At 37.6% G+C, this 16,457-nt stretch overlaps 1 protein-coding gene across 9 annotated transcripts in view; it reads left to right on the forward strand.

Moving 5' to 3' along the window:
• Positions 1-16,457, forward strand: part of XRCC4 (X-ray repair cross complementing 4) — a 297,844-nt gene that overhangs the window by 215,598 nt on the left and 65,789 nt on the right. Inside the window, exon 8 of one of the 9 annotated variants that reach the window (XM_073344410.2) lies at positions 1,886-1,983. The exons of the other annotated variants lie outside the window; for them this stretch is intronic. Within the exon in view, the coding sequence (XP_073200511.1) occupies positions 1,886-1,949 (64 nt within the window). The 3' untranslated portion in view covers positions 1,950-1,983. The remainder of the gene's footprint in view (positions 1-1,885; positions 1,984-16,457) is intronic. 9 annotated transcript variants of the gene reach the window in all.

Genomic DNA, 16,457 nt, shown 5'->3' on the forward strand with positions numbered 1-16,457 from the left:
ACCAGTGCAACTGGCAGATTTCTGCAGGAGTCATCACGGAGGCTTCTTCTCACTTTCAGCTCTCTCTCCTTGATGGTAACATCATATGACAAATAGGCATAACAGCAGGGCTCAGAACTCTTCTGAACTGGTAGAAAGAAATTGAGATAACTAGTGGTGATTCTGAAACAAAGAAAAATTAAAATTAATAGAATTTTTAATAGGCCAAGCATGGTTTGCAACTCATACTGATCTTTCTTTGACAAAGTGATGATCACTGCAAAAATAATTCATGCTTTAAGATAATATTTCAAATTTTGTAATATAAACAGTTAGCAAAGTTTTTTTGTTTCCTTAAATATTGATACTGACTTGTGGAAATATTTTCACATGATCCAAGGGGGGTGAAATTATATATGGGACTTATGGAAGGGCTTTTGAAAGTGTTTGGAATTGTTTGCTTCAAAAACTGGTCTTCTTTTGAGATCTGTGCTAAATTAGTTTTGAAAATATTAATTTCTCCTTTCATGTGTGATATTTAATAAATAATAAACTGTCTAAACAGATATGGAAACAAATACATTACAAAAACATTTCCTGTTATTAAAGAGGATTTGCTATTTTAAATCACTCAACAAATATCCTATCTTGATGTAGAGAGCTATGGCTTGATGCCAACAAGCTTGTTTAAATTTAGAATCCTATTTTATTAGGGAAAAAGATACTATTTTTAGCAGCCATATTCACCAAAGCCAAAGTCTACTGTTCTGTTCTTCTGAAGTTCTGAGCACATAGGTTGATAATTTTGGTGGCCAGTTGTATGTAGTTGTGGTAGCCACAGTCAGTGTGACATTGTAACAGGCTGGCTGTGTTTGCCTGAAACACCCTTCCCGGTTGGCAAGTGTTGATTCTACTGGGAAAAGTTGAAGTGGACTCCCTGAGGTAGGTGATTGGATATAAAGAATGGGAGAAGAGTAGTGCTCTGGGGAAGAGAGTATCTAGGGTTTGGGCTGAGCAGTCCTGAAGAGAAAAGCCAAGCCTGGGGAGAAGGTTTGAGATGATTGTAATGTTATTTATTCTTAATTCTTTAGCTAATAAATACAAATATCAGACAGGGAAAGATTTTGGACGTTACATACTGTGCTTACTGTGTTTGTAGAGCAAGTTATGATAGACATCTGGTCTTTGATTTTCATGAACCTGTGTGAGTAGTTTTCTTGGCTATCACCTGACAAGAAATGTTCCAATTCATTCCTTACCAACATCTGCCTGTCAATCCTTTATTATCTTTTACAATTCCAGTTGAATGTAGCTCAGCAATACAGGACACATAAAGAAAAGGAGTACTTGTGGCACCTTAGACACTAACCAATTTATTTGAGCATAAGCTTTCGTGAGCTACAGCTCACTTCATCGGATACATACTCACTTCATCGGATACATACTACAGTATGTATCCGATGAAGTGAGCTGTAGCTCATGAAAGCTTATGCTCAAATAAATTGGTTAGTCTCTAAGGTGCCACAAGTACTCCTTTTCTTTTTGTGAATACAGACTAACACGGCTGTTACTCTGAAACAGGACACATAGTATCTGCACATCTATAGTACAACTGTTTTGCAGTAGAGATTGCAGGATATTTTGATATGTGGCATGTCTGCCAGTAGTGTGATAGGTATACCTGATGATGACATTTCCACATGCTTATTTTTGAACCCAAAGTGAGTATCGCAAATCCACATGATCTCCCTTGTTGCTAGATTATGTATTTGAATCCCTAACTTAACTGAAAATGAGTTGTTGTTTTCAATCATGTAGCCCAGTTACTATGTTTCTATATTACCTTTATATCTGATGAGGTACAAGAACAAAACTGTAATAATATAATTTCCATTCTATTGAGAAGCTTTTCCTTGCTGTCACTGCTGATGAGTTCTGGTTTCTTTGAACTTCATTTTGAGTCTTCATAAGGTTGCTGACTGAATGGTCTGTCAGCTTGCTCAGGTAATAATTTTATTTTTCTTCTGTGTGCCAAATGTAGATGTGAAAACCTAGATTTGATGTAATTATCCAGCTTCCCAATATAACTGATTATATTTGATCCATTATCTATTATTGTTAAACTTCTTCACCATTTGTAATTTATACTCACTACAGGCTTGACCCTGCATGGTGCTAAGCACTTTTTGAGGCTTCATTTTGAGCTGATGATACTTGGCATCTTGTAGAAATAGAACCCAAACTAGCAACAAATCTTTATTTCAGACTCTGTCATGGGAATGTTTTATTTCTTCAATAAAACCCTTTTTAAAAATAACTGCTCAGAATTCCAAATTCCATCACCTTTTGGAGACGCACCATCATAAACATGGAGGATGTTCAGGTTTTGGGAGGATAACATAACATTAGGAGAGCAAATGTTTGGCATAGAGACTGTGATGTCATCCTCAAATGAGTGACATACTCCTAACTTCACAGAGCTAAAAGATTTTGGCACGCTGTTATACGGGTAAATGTTTTAATTTGTTTTCCCATCCATCCCAGTCCCTTAATATCCCCAGTACACTAAAGTTTATTTAGTGCTCTTTTCCATTTACAAGTTTTGATGATCACATCAATGCATGTTTCATGTTCCTCAGCCGATTAACGAGTAGATACATGCCACACCAAGTGCTTTGTATTGCCTCTTAATTTTTATAATATAGGACAGTTGGTGCAGGAAAGATCCCAAATCAAAATAAAAAACACATGTTGAGTGACTAAGTGAAAAGATAAAAGGCTATTTGTGACTCCATGTTTATCATTAATCAAAGAGCAGTTTTTTTCATTCCAGCTCCTCTGCTCAATTCATTATTTTTCTTCCTTTGTGTACATAAGAAGCAAACAAAAACAGCCAAAAAAGAGTTGATCTTATTCTTCTTTATTCATATAAAAAAACTTTTGATTACAGTGACTTCAGAATGCAAGTCATGAAATAATATTTCAATATTGGTTTAAATGGATGCAGAAATTTAAAAATGTTTTCCACAATAAAATAACCCAAATCTCAAAAAATTTTAGAACTATAGCATAGTATTTTTTGTCACAGTCTTTATGATCATATAGTGAGACTTTATCCTAATTCTTATTATCAAGAAATGTTTGGTTACTTGATTGCACGATAATAAGTATATAAGGAAATTTCTAAAAATAAAAAAAATTTAAAGTTTGGTAAGAATGTTTGATCTTAATGTGAGCCCCTAAGAAAATTTGGAAATTTTATTAAATATAGACCAGTTTCTCCAGCAGTGTAACTCTGTTCACCAACCAGTTTACACCACCAGAGGAACTGGCCCTACAGCTAGTCAATTGTTTAATTTTATATTATCTTAAATTAAGTTAAAGGTGGGAGAGCCTTTCATGAGCACAAATGTGTGGACATGCAAAATGAAAGCATCCTGGTTCCACCAACTGTGTTAGGGTTCTGGCTTTTGAGACTGGTCATATAGTAACAATCCAGACTTCTGGAATGAAAACATACCTTTAAACCTGAGCAAGGAGACTGAAAAGAAGGAGCTGGACAGGAAGAAAAGGTGTCAGCGATATGGAAATTAGTACAAAACGAATATCACCTTTAAAGCATCTGTCTACCATATGTTAATGTACAGAATAGCCAGTCAATAAAATGACACTGTTAAGGAAAACTGAAAAAGTGATATGGACATTCTTAAACTACAAGAAAATACTGTTGGATATGGAAATGGAATTTGCAACAGCTGAGATGAAATTTATGGCACAAAAAAATTTCACTTAAATATCCAATATAATGATGTGCTGAGATAGTTCTTTAAAAGGAAAGAAATATATGGATGGTCAGCTAAGTATTAGATTTTTAGGTTTGCTAGATTCTGTAACTCAGTGATTCTCAACCTTTCCAGACTATTGTACCCCTTTCAGGAGTCTGATTTATCTTGTGTTCCCCAAGTGTCATCTCACTTAAAAACTACTTGCTTACAAAATCAGACCTATAAATATAAAAGTGTCACAGCACACTATTACTGAATAATTGCCTCCTTTGTCATTTTTACCATATAATTATAAAATAAATCGATTGGAATATAAATATTGTACTTACATTTCAGTGTGATACTTGAGCCTGTTTTTCACTTGTGAGCCTTGTCGTTGTGGGAGGCAGTGAAGCTACAGCAACCATTAAGTTTTTCTCCACATTGAGGCCATGTCTACACTAGTGAGCTTACAATGACACAGCTGTACCGATGCAACTGTGCTGCTGTAAGATCTCTCATGTAGTCGCTCTATGCTAACAGGAGAGAACTCTCCCATCAACATAATTAAACCATCCCCAATGAGTGGCGATAGCTATGTCAGCAGGAGAAGCTCTCCCACCAACATAGCGCTGTCCACACTGTCACTTCTGTCAGTGTAACTTATGTTGATCGGGGGGATGATTTTTTTTCACACCCCATAGCAACGTAAGTTATTCTGACAAAAGTGGTAGTGTAGACACAGCCTAAGTCTATTCCTATTCTCAGGGCTGGTGTTAAGGGGAGGCAAGCAGGGCAATTGCCCAGGGCCCCACACCCCAGGGGGCCCCGTGAAGCTAAGTTGCTCAGGCTTTGGATTGGATGTTAGATGTTGAAAGGTGTGTTGGGGGGCAGGGTATTGATCATTGTAGCAGTTAAGATTTGTCTACAGGTTTTGCATCTGTTGTTCTGGCAGGGTCTGGTGCCATTTTGAGTTGTTGTGTCCTGGTCTGGGGGGAGCTTGCTTCCGATGATGGGCATGATGAGGTTGGGGAATTGTTTGAAGGCCAGAAGAGGAGGAATGATTTCTTTCAGTGTGTGTACCCCATGAGTTTGGGTTGTAATTGTTTGCTGATACCTCGTATGGCTTCCAGAGTTAGGTAGTAGGTGACAACTAGGAGTGTGCTATCAGAGGGTTTTTTTTTCTGTATTGAAGCAGGTTCTCTCAGGATATTTGGGTGGCCCGTTCCATGTTGTGATCTACTTCTCTGATGGAGTGTCCTTGTTTGGTGAAGGAGGTTTTAAATGTGTTAAGGTATATATCCTGGATATTCTCCTCAGAGCATATTCTGTGGTATCTGAGGACCTGGCTGTAGATAACAGATTTCTTGGTGTGTTTGGGGTGGTTACTGTGAAGGTAAGTGTGTTGATCCGTCGGGTTTTTGTACATAGTTGTCTATAGGGTTGCATTGTTGAAGCTGATTGTGGTATCCAGGAAGTTGATGCTCGTGCAAGAGTGTTCTAGAGAGTGATGGATGGATGATGGTTATTGATGTTTTGGTGGAAGTCTGTCAGGGAGTTTAGGTCCTCTATCCAGAGGATGAAAACATCATTGATGTCTCTTAGGTATATCATTGCTTTTGTGGTGTTTTTGTCCAGAAGTTCTTCCTCATTGTGACCCATGAAGAGGTGGGCATATTGGAGAGCCATTCTGGTATCTATGGCAGTTCCCATGGTTTGCACAAAGTGTTTGTTGTTGAATGTAAAATTGGTATGGGTAAGGATGAAATGGATGAGTTTGGTGATGTGTCTGGAATGGATATCTGAGTAATGTCCATTGTCTTGTAGATATTTGAGGCAGGCAGCGATGCTGTCGTGAGGGGGGTTGATGTATAGGGAGGTGACATCCATGGTGGCAAGCATGGGGTTGTGAGGGAGGTTGTTAATGTTGCAGAATTTCTGGAGGAATTCTGCTGTGCCCTGGAGGAAGCTGGCCCTTTGTGTGGTGAGTAGTTTGAGGATGGTTTCTATGAGTCCTGATATTCCTCCAGTAAGTGCTGTCAATTACCATAGATTTCCACCACAACTTCAAGAACCGCCAACCATCCATCAAAATCTCTCTAGAACAGTTCTGTGCCGGAATCAACAAAGGAACCCTAGCGACAACTATATACAAGAAACCACTGATCACCACACTTATCTTCCGAACCTATACACCTAACTCAGGCTTTGTTAATCACAGTGTATTCCCATTATTTTCTAGACATCTTAAAGTGTGGTCTTCCAACAATCAGTGTCACAATGCCTAAGTTCCTTTCTGAATATAACCCACAGAGACTAATTTACTCTGTGTCACACAATGAGTCAGAGTCAGGAAAAAGAATCCTGTTTCTTGACAAAATGTTAACTGTGTTTTTGAAAGCATCAAAATGGGAGTATGATATTTTGTACAATCTGTACTGCAACAATCTGATCCAAAAGCAAAATTTCAAAGAATTTCTGGACAAAAAAACCCCAAACATGGAGCCCATTTCTGACTCAATGGGAGTACTTGCCTGATTAAAGTTGCTCATGCAAGTAATTGTTTGCGAGATCAGGCATATAGTTTGTTGCATGGTAACTAAAAATGGGCCTTACCCCTTCACACCATCTTTTCTTCTGGTACCTTTCAAAAGAGTTTTAAACCTTAGATAGGCAGGTATCATTTTGAGTTCTACATTTCTGTTAAAAAAAATGTTGCTTAGTTTTATATTAAAATGTTGTGAGTAGCTAGACAGCCTTCTTTTGATAATCCGTTGCTCCTTTAAAACACTGAGAGCCTGTGGTGTGTCAGGAATCCTCTTGGGACTGTCTCTGCATTTATTTAATTTATAGCTTGTGGTTCACATTTTTAAAGTTCTAACACAAGGTTTATTTAAAATGTGGTTTGCCACCACCAGTGACTCAGGTAGCAAGAGCATAGGTTTATCTTGGAATTCAGCTTTCTCAGAGGGGCATGCAGACGTCAGTATTACTGTCTCACACATGAAGTAATACTTTCCAATAAAAGTGTAACCACATGAAATTAAATTCCAGTTTAAATGATACCATAACCTATCATGACCCAATGACAGTATAAAGTTTATACCACAGTCACCCTTTTTTTAAAAAAAAATCGATCTTATTTTCTTTTGAAAGCACATGTTAACATGTTAGTTTTCTATACTTTAAATGTATTTATTTAATGTAATTGGAAAGAGAATTTGTACAGTCCTGCATAGTGTGACAAAGTGCTACAGTTACTGGTACCTCACAAAGGGTTCGCCGTAACATGTGTAAAACAGAATGATAAAATGATTCCTACCAAATTAAACACATAAAATGGAGTTTTTAGAAAGCTGTCAAAAATACTCGTGTAGGTTTGAACATCAGCAGGTTAGGAAATCACTAGAGGTGGACAAGTAGATTCATATAACATAAGAACCAGCCCAAATGTTTGTACAAAAGTTGAAGTGAGCCCTGAACCTTCTGGATTTCACCCATTTCTGTTAATCACTTAATAAAATGATTCCTGCTAATTTTAAGGTGAATTTAAGCTGATTTTAATTTTTAGCTGAAGTGAAAAAAATACCAACTATCCAAAGACTTTTGCCAGAAACAATACATTTCTAATTGCAGAGTGTGAACGCTGTTTTGAAAGCCAAATTCTAAACATGCAAACATTCCAAGTTATATCCTAATCTTTCGTGACCCAATGGGAGTCTGGTTAAATGGCATGCTGTCAAGGTTCCTTCCCCACTCTGAACTCTAGGGTACAGATGTGGGGACCTGCATGAAAAACCCCCTAAGCTTATTTTTACCAGCTTAGGTTAAAACTTCCCCAAGGTACAAACTATTTTACCTTTTGCCCCTGGACTTTATTGCTGCCACCACCAAGAGTCTAACAAATATATAACGGGGAAAGAGCCCACTTGGAAACGTCTCCCCTTCTCCCCCCAAATCCTGCCAAATCCTACACCCCCTTTCCTGGGGAAGACTGGATAAAAATCTTCACCAATTTGCATAGGTAAACACAGACCCAAACTTTGGGTTCTTGGATCTTAAGAACAATGAAAAAGCAATCAGGTTCTTAAAAGAAGAATTTTAATTGAAGAAAAAGTAAAAGAATCACCTCTGTAAAATCAGGATGGTAAATACCTTACAGGCTAATCAGATTCAAAACATAGAGAATCCCTCTAGGCAAAACTTTAAGTTGCAAAAAGACACAAAAACAGGAATATACATTCCATTCAGCACAACCTATTTTATCGGCCATTTAAACAAAACAGAATCTAATGCATATCTACCTAGATTGCTTATTAACCCTTTACAGGAGTTCTGACCTGCTCTGGTCCCAGCAAAGGCAACACACAGACCAAGAGAACCTTTATTTCTCCCCAGCTTTGAAAGTACCTTGTCTCCTCATTGGTCATTTTGGACAGGTGCCAATGAGGCTATCCTAGCTTCTTAACCCTTTACAGGTAAAAAGGTTTTTCCTCTGGCCAGGAGGGATTTAAAGGTGTTTACCCTTCCCTTTATATTTATGACACATGCATCTTCCGAACCTCACCTGTGTATGTCTTTCTAGTTTAATGCAAGGTTATGAAAAATGGCAGGTGTACTCATCCACCTGTTGTTTGACTTGTAGGTGAACTAAGAAGAAGCATGGTCAAAAGAAAAATTAGCATATCATGCTTTAGCTGTCTGGTGCCATCCCAACCCCCATAGCTGCACAAAATCTAAAATGGTCCTGCACATAGCTGCAATAAATCGGGCAGACATAACTAACTCTGATAACTCTGAGGACTTGGCAAGTTGTGGCACCCTGGCTTTCCACTCAGCAGTAGTCTCTCACCTTGTCATTGACAGAGTGCCTCATCGCCTTATCCGAAGGTAGATAATTAGAGGGGATTCTCACCATGGGATCCATGGGTGGAGGTGAGCTACATGGCCAGGATCTTCTGCACAGAAGGCGTAAGGGTGTTAGACAATTCTGCAGCACCATTTCTTTTCTGTTTCCCCCATTCTCTGGGGTCCACAAGCAAGGGAAGTTGTAGGGCTGGGGACAAAGCTCAGGGGAGAATGTGCATCATGTCCCTCACCTCTGAGACTGCATTAATTCCTGAGCAAAGCCTCTCTGTGCTGTTTTTTTGCTGCACATCAGGCCTAATTCTGTGGCCCTCCAGATGATTTCAGTGGGACTATTTGCCTGGTAACTCACTACTCAATATGAGTAAGATTGGCAAAATTGTGCTCATTTTTTGATGGACTGTTCTATAGCATGGTGCATCACGAGAACAATTATAATAGATCTGGTAAGCTGTATGCCCAAAAAGTTAATTTATAGTGGATTTCACTGGGGTTGGTAGCTGTAGTATAGTAGTAATAGGTAGCCTTAAAAAGTTAAAACAGTATTTCCTCCTGTCTGCTGCTTCGGCAAATTAGTCTCATTTCCTTGCCTTTGTAACAGGACTTGTATATTAATATGCAATTTATATTTGTATTCCAGCTGTTCAATGACCAGTGGGCTTGTGTGGTTTAAATCATAGCAATATGGGTTGATTTCATCTGGACGCTGTGATCCCTGTAGGTTTATTTTTATGTGGCAGGCAAAGGGACTGCCCTTCAGAGTAAATTAAAGTAAGAAAGAAGAAAGACCTTCTGCAGTTGAACTAATCTGTGCTACTGGATGGAGAACAAACTGCAATATTTTCAGTATTTTGGGGGGAAGGGTGGGGAGAAGGAATTCTCATTAAAAAACAACAAAGAAAGACATATTAATAACCTTTCCTGTACATCCTAACGCTTGTATACAGCAGGAAATATGTGCTATTTTTATAAAGGTTTCTATAAAATTCTCTTTACAATGGCCGTTAATTAAACCTACATTTTCTAAAACAGCTACTCAAGCAGAATTCTTTTCACATTGCTCCTAATAGGATGAAACAGGCAATGTAGGTGCCTATGATTTTCATTATGTGCTTTGGCAGGAGATTAGAGTAGGTTGACAGAAAGCCTATACTACCATGCTCCAGTGGCTGAGCCATGATACTGAAATAGACAGCATACAGGAATTTGATACTAAAGCTTTGATATATTAATGAGATGGAGCTGCTTCAAATAGCTTTAAAAAATCTGTTTTGATTGATCAGTCTATGTGCAAAATTTAATCCAGTAACACCATGCTTTAGTGAAGTCCCGTAATTTTATTGTCATTCTAACCTAAAAATTATCAACTTTATATAGATTTCAGTGAGTGTTCTGGATCAAATATCTTATAGGATGTAAAATGTTACATGAAAAAAATACTTTGAACTGTAAAAAAATTTTTAATGGTTCGCTTGCAGAGAGTTGAAAATGCTCCTGTTAGGCTCTTTCTTCTGGTCAGCTCCTATGATGCTGTGCTGGAGCCATTGCGCGAAAATATTTACCTTTTCAGTCATATTGCACTACTGATATATTATTTTTTTCTGTCATTTTAAATAACCATCAAAAAGACCCATACAAAAAATGTTCTAAGTTCCCTAACAATTAACTAGATTCACGGTGGAAAATGATGCACTATGTTCTTGAGGAATGAGGCTTTAATCACTCCATCTGGGAAATGTCTAGCTTTTACTGGCACCCAGTGTATCAAATCTAATATATTTCACATGGAAAAAATTCTGGCTAGTAACAGAAAATATCAGTCATCTAAAGATGTGATATCTAGACATACAGCACATTACAAGAGGGTTAGTCATTTAAATGCTTGAGATAAAGGAGACTCAGTTAGTGGTCACTTGCATTTCAGTAAAAACATCGAGGAATCCTTGTGGCACCTTAGAGACTAACAAATTTATTTGGGCATAAACTTTCGTGGGCTAAAACCCACTTCATCAGATGCTTGGAGTGGAAAATACAGTAGAGAGGTATAAATACACAGCATATGAAATGATGGGCGTTGCCTTGCTGAGCGGAGGTAGGTGCAGCGTCCCGGCCCCAACCCGCTCTGTTCCACCAGCTTGTGCTGGGAGGCGGTTTCCGCCCTGCTCCCAAAGCCTGCTTCTGCCCCCCGCGGAGGCTGGTGGAGCTGCATCGGGCACCAAAATGGCGAGGGAGAGCCCTGTTGCCCTGTACCATATGTTGTCATTTACATTTGTGCAAAGTGGGGGTAAAATGCTGCCATTCTGAATTACTAGCATTTCATACCCTCTTTATACTGTTGTAAAATGACTATTCACAGCACAAGACAACAGAATCGGGATTGTGCAATGTATCTTTAGATATAGATTCTTTCATGGCTTCCAGCACTGTTTTGTGAGTCCCTACATGTAATGTATAATACAGAGTAGATTCAGTTATAGCATTACTATGGATTTCATTACTATTTATATGAAAGCTTTCCATGTCATGTTTGCTAAATATGACGTGATGGCTCTCAGATGTTCAGTGTATTACATTTCAGTGTCATTTTTTTCAAAGAGTAACCTTTGATCAAATTGTAGATAACTTTAAAGGAATGACGTGTATCTAAGACAACAGTGCTTCACTTTCCCTTGTAAATTCCCCCCTCTCCCTCATGGCAGTTCTTCACTGAACTACTTATGAGTATCAAAATAAAACTCTGTTAGGAGTCCAACAGCTTGTAGACATACATGTGTAAGGCGGTTGAAGAACTGATTAAACTAATGTCATTATTTCTTATAATTTTCCTTAAACACCAATGGTGTGCTTAAAACCATACGGGATACAAATATTAAGGCAGTTCCTGTTCCAGAGAGCTTACAGTCTAGAACACAAACATACCATGACCAGGTCCTCCAGGAGATCCGAGGAAAACCTGACTGTAGATTTTTTTTATTATTTTTTTTTAAATCCTTGGTTCTTTTTCTTTTTTTCCTTGTGTGTGAGCCTCACAAAATAAGTGGTTCCTTTGAAGGGATTTGAAGGGGAAGCGAAGAGGGGCTTTCAGTCCAGGGAATTCATTCTGCATAGAAAAGGCAGCATGGAAAAGGAACAGAGATGGCATCTAGCCAGGTAGATAGCAGATGGTGGCAAGGTTGGTATGAGGCACTGAACTGTGTTTTTGCCTCTCTATTACTCTTATAGATGGAGCCAGAATGCAATAAATCAAATATTTCTAAGTCTCTTATAGTTTCATTGTCATCAATAATACTCAGAAAATCTCCAGATCTGGTTAATATGGATAAATATTCATAAACTTTTCTAGCGTGACTAGTCCATACAATATGAACAAATGTACTTTCATGGGCCTTTGGGAAGACTCATCTGTTTCTGTCAACTGGGGTCAAGATTCAGGCTGATAGTATTCAGTTTCTTTCCTGCTATGTTCTACTGTCGGTAGGATTGAATGTAGACCATTTTTTGCAAACTTTCTAAAGAAAAATGTAAAATATGCCAGAAACATGGAGAAATTACACTATTATGTTCATGCTCATAACTTAGTGCAATGATGTTAATAACTTTAACCTCCCTTCCTTGAGGGTAAACAATGGTTTATTAAAACCTGCAACAGAACAGATTTAAACATACATAGGTCTTGTTTACATGGAATATTGCTAGAGAATTCTCTTGATTATTTAACAACAAATAAATCCTTCTTTATTTAGTTCAACAATCAAACACATTCACAAAAATATTCATGCCTACATCACATCATTTAGACACACACATACAATCAGTAAATAGGAAAGCAAAAATAAATACAATAAAATTGGAATGAAGTACAAGTATTAGTTGCTTAGAATTTTTTACAAACTCAGGTTGATCTGGAGTCCTAAGTGAAATGAAAGTGCTAAAACCTTTAAAGACAAACTTAAAGCAAAACATATATTTTTTCAATGTAAGTTTTCAAAGGGAAGGAAAGAAAATAAGTCATAGCTATGACATAAAAAGAAAAGCTGCGTGGAGCCTAAAGAGGCTCTTATTCAAAGTAAATGCACAGGTTCAGATGACACTGCCTACTGGAAAAACTCAAACCCAATGAGAGTTTTGCCATTGACTTCATTGGGGCCAGGATTTCACCCAATACCTTTAGAGCCATAATAATAATAAACTTACTAAAAGCACAAAAACATACATGTGAACATCACTACTCTTGTTTCCTAAGACTGATTCAATTCTGCCAGAGTAGAAATGGGTGATTCCTCTAATTGAATGTGAGTTGTTTTACTTTAAAAAAAAATACAATTGTTTAAGAGCATAAATATATTTCCTCCATACTTTCTATGCCATTTATACAGATGTGAAAAGGAGAGTTCTGCATTAGGATAAAGGAACTTTTGTTTATATAAAACAATTGACATTCCCAAGCTTGTGTTTCTCCAGAAATTTCCTGGGAAAATAATGTCTTACAGGATTGTTGAAAAAACCAAGCTGTCTGAAGAAAGAACTAAAGCAATTTGTGATTTTTTAAAAAAAATAACTGATCCAAAGACAGGGCTTTGGAGTACTTACCGAGACAAAGATACATGTTTACACAGGAAGATATTAAATATGTTTTATTACAATCACTAGGTTCAAAAAATATGCTTTCATAAAAGGAAGAAAAGTGCTTGTGAATCCCCATCCATCTCAAAGGTATTCTGAGGATGTCCCCCCAAAACTCTTGTGAGGATCATTTGGTTCTTAAATTACACTTTAAAGCATTTTCAAAATCATCTTTTTTTTCCCCTTCATGTCAGAACCCAGGGCCAAATACCAAAATTCTCCCCTGAAATGTTTAGGCTTCACAGCTTATCAACTTAATGGCAGTATTTCCTACACTAGAAGGAATCTCTGAGGGGTTTGAAGTGCTGATTGAGGCACATGGGTACATCAGGGGCAGTCTGTTAACATTTGTAGACGATAAAATATAACCCTGAATTTTGCTTGATTTCATCTGGACTTAGGACTGAAGGCAAACCTTTTCTCATGGCTGTGAGTTAGGGCTTAGTCTGTCTGAGTCTAATCCAGTTTCCTAACTTCTTTATTTAAACCCAATATTAGTCAGAAGAAAAATTGTATTATGTAATATTTAATTTTAAAACATTCCGATGGTTCTTATAATTGTTAAAACCATATTCAATTTATCCAGAAAACTGAGTCTTAGGTAGGACTCCCATATTGGCAATGCCGCAATTGCTGTCCCATCTTTGATACGGGGGCACCAACCAGGAGGATCAGCTATACCAAATGTAATTAGGTTCTCAGTTTTTAAATATATTGCTGCATTGAGTCATGCTGACAAGTGCTACTTACCTTGTGGACTTTCCAGTTGTGGGGCTGAGCAAAATGAATGTAGTTTGACTTTTGAATTCATGTCAGATTGAATAGGTTGACATAATTATCTACGTAAAAGTGCACCTGTTTATAAATTGATTCACCATCATCTGACATCTTCAGATCTTATTCTTCCACTGTATAATCTTACAAAAGCACACTGTATGCTTTACACAGTCTTTATTGTGTGCAAGAGAAAAACGTGACTCCATAGATTATTGAATATGCAGAAAGCAGAGGGGGGGAAGAGGAAGTCAGGTATCAGTGCCTAGTGCATTTGATAACATGCTATTTTGCTATATTAAGAAATGTGTTTAAACAGAAATGAGGGATGCAAGAAGAAAGGGCAAAGTTTACTAGCAAATGCTCTGAAATAAAAGAAGGAACATCAGAAAATCCACGTCTACAGATTTTTCTTGGCCTACCTCATAACTATGCTATTAGTGGTTTGGGTTAGCTTTTCGACTTAAACACTGCATCTCTGAGCTAGAACTGACATATTACCAATGTAGTATGTTGAATCACCATGACAACCTGACATTGCATTTTGATGAATCACTTCAGAAAGAAAAGGTATAAATGTTCAAGATGAGTAGCAAAAAAATGACGACACTATCCTTTAATTACAATCTAAAGCCTGATTTTCTTCTCACTTACACTGCTGTAAGTGGAATTACACCTGAATAAAACTGATGTGAAATCACAATCAAGGCCTTTATTTTAAGTTCTAACATCTGATATTAAAATTCTTTCTTCACTATCCTTCTCATAAACCTTCAGGCATAGTTGAAAATTGATATCCTATTTAGAAGAGAAAATAAAAGTCGTCTTGCAAAGCCCACCCTTTGTACACCACACTAAATTCATTTTAGTAAGTCAGAGAGGGAATCTGCACAGAGAGACAGGAAATGACGGGGGAACTTTAAGACATAACTGGCAAGTTAAAGTTTTATTATAAAAGTTTGATTGAGACTTCTATCCAGATTTTCATCCCCCTTGGTTGAGGGGGTGGGCCCTTAGTTTTGGGCAGGCCAATGCCTGCCTGTCCGAGTACCTACAATTTAGCTAAATGTATGTTGTTGCAGTTTTAACCTAAAGCAGCATTCTCTAGTGGACAGAAGACTTAACTGGGTACAGAAGACTTAACTGTATCTGAAATTTAAATGGGAGTTCCCACATAATGTGGCTACAGAATTGGTCGTACTTGTTAAACAAGTTCTCATTTTCTGGAGAGGTGAATTCCATGTTGTAGTGAAAACATGTTATTAATTAAAGCAAGAGAGATCTCTAATATCAGGCAACTGAAAATGAAGAGAAAGAGATCCCACAAAATATATTGGAAAGAAGACACCTGTTATATCTTATAAATACGAAGATACTTTCCTAGGTAGATTATGAATTACAGGTTGTAAACCTATCCAGTTAGTGCAGTGCTTAATACATCATGTATTCCCTGTATTTCATTTAATATACAATATGTGTGATGTGTAGCTGCCTGGTCCTAGAGAGTACATGGGGGGGCTGGGTGCATAAGATCTCTTTCTCTGTCTTTGGACTTCCTTCCTCCTCCCCCTTTCTTTCCCAGTTCCCCTGCAGAAGCAGAAGACAGATATAACTGTAGTTCCTGTACTGAACCAGTCTGTTAGTCATACCAAAATGGAATGGTCCGCCACCACACATAGACCAATAAGCAGAGCTGCTGTGGAGGGGAGTGCATGCCGCTCCATCATAAGCGGTTGTGCAATGAGCACACTGCTACTGTGTACCAATAAGCTCCAGGAGCCATTGTGCATCCAAGAGACACAATGCCTCCTGGAGCTCTCACTGGGACAATGCAGTATCACTGTAGCCAACAGTGTTTATTTCCCTATAGTACGCTTTGTACCTCCCCCCTGAGTTGTTTCATATTTTGATTAATGCAGCCTTGCACCTAGTCCAGAAAAAACTTTGTTCTGTACACCTCAAAAATGATTTATTAATTCTGTGAATCACTGGAGATAATTGGGTAGGAACTGGCCACAACAAAATTATTATGGCTTTTGACAAGGAGATCTGAAGTTTTATCCTTAAATAAAGAATGTCTGAATTGAATTCTTAAAACCACAATAAAATACTATGTAAAATGGAAAATAAAGCAGGTGATTGAAAACAATTCTAACAAATGTTTTCCATCTTGAGTATAGTTTAATGTATTTCTAAACCTGAGGAGATAAAACCTCATGACAGGAATATTTGTGCATTTTCTCTTCAGCATATAATCAATGATATGTCCATTAATTCAGAGTACATACACTGTAATAGACAGTCTTTGGTGAGGGGATTTTTATAAGGGTTTCATATCTTTTCATCCTCATATTCCAGCCTGCTAAGTACTCCCACTGCTATTTCCTGAAGCAAGTGTATGAATTTAAAATTCAAATTGCTGACAGACATGGATCGCTGTTGAAACAAGGC

Source organism: Lepidochelys kempii, chromosome 5, assembly GCF_965140285.1.
Source record: "Lepidochelys kempii isolate rLepKem1 chromosome 5, rLepKem1.hap1, whole genome shotgun sequence".
Taxonomy (NCBI): domain Eukaryota; kingdom Metazoa; phylum Chordata; order Testudines; family Cheloniidae; genus Lepidochelys; species Lepidochelys kempii.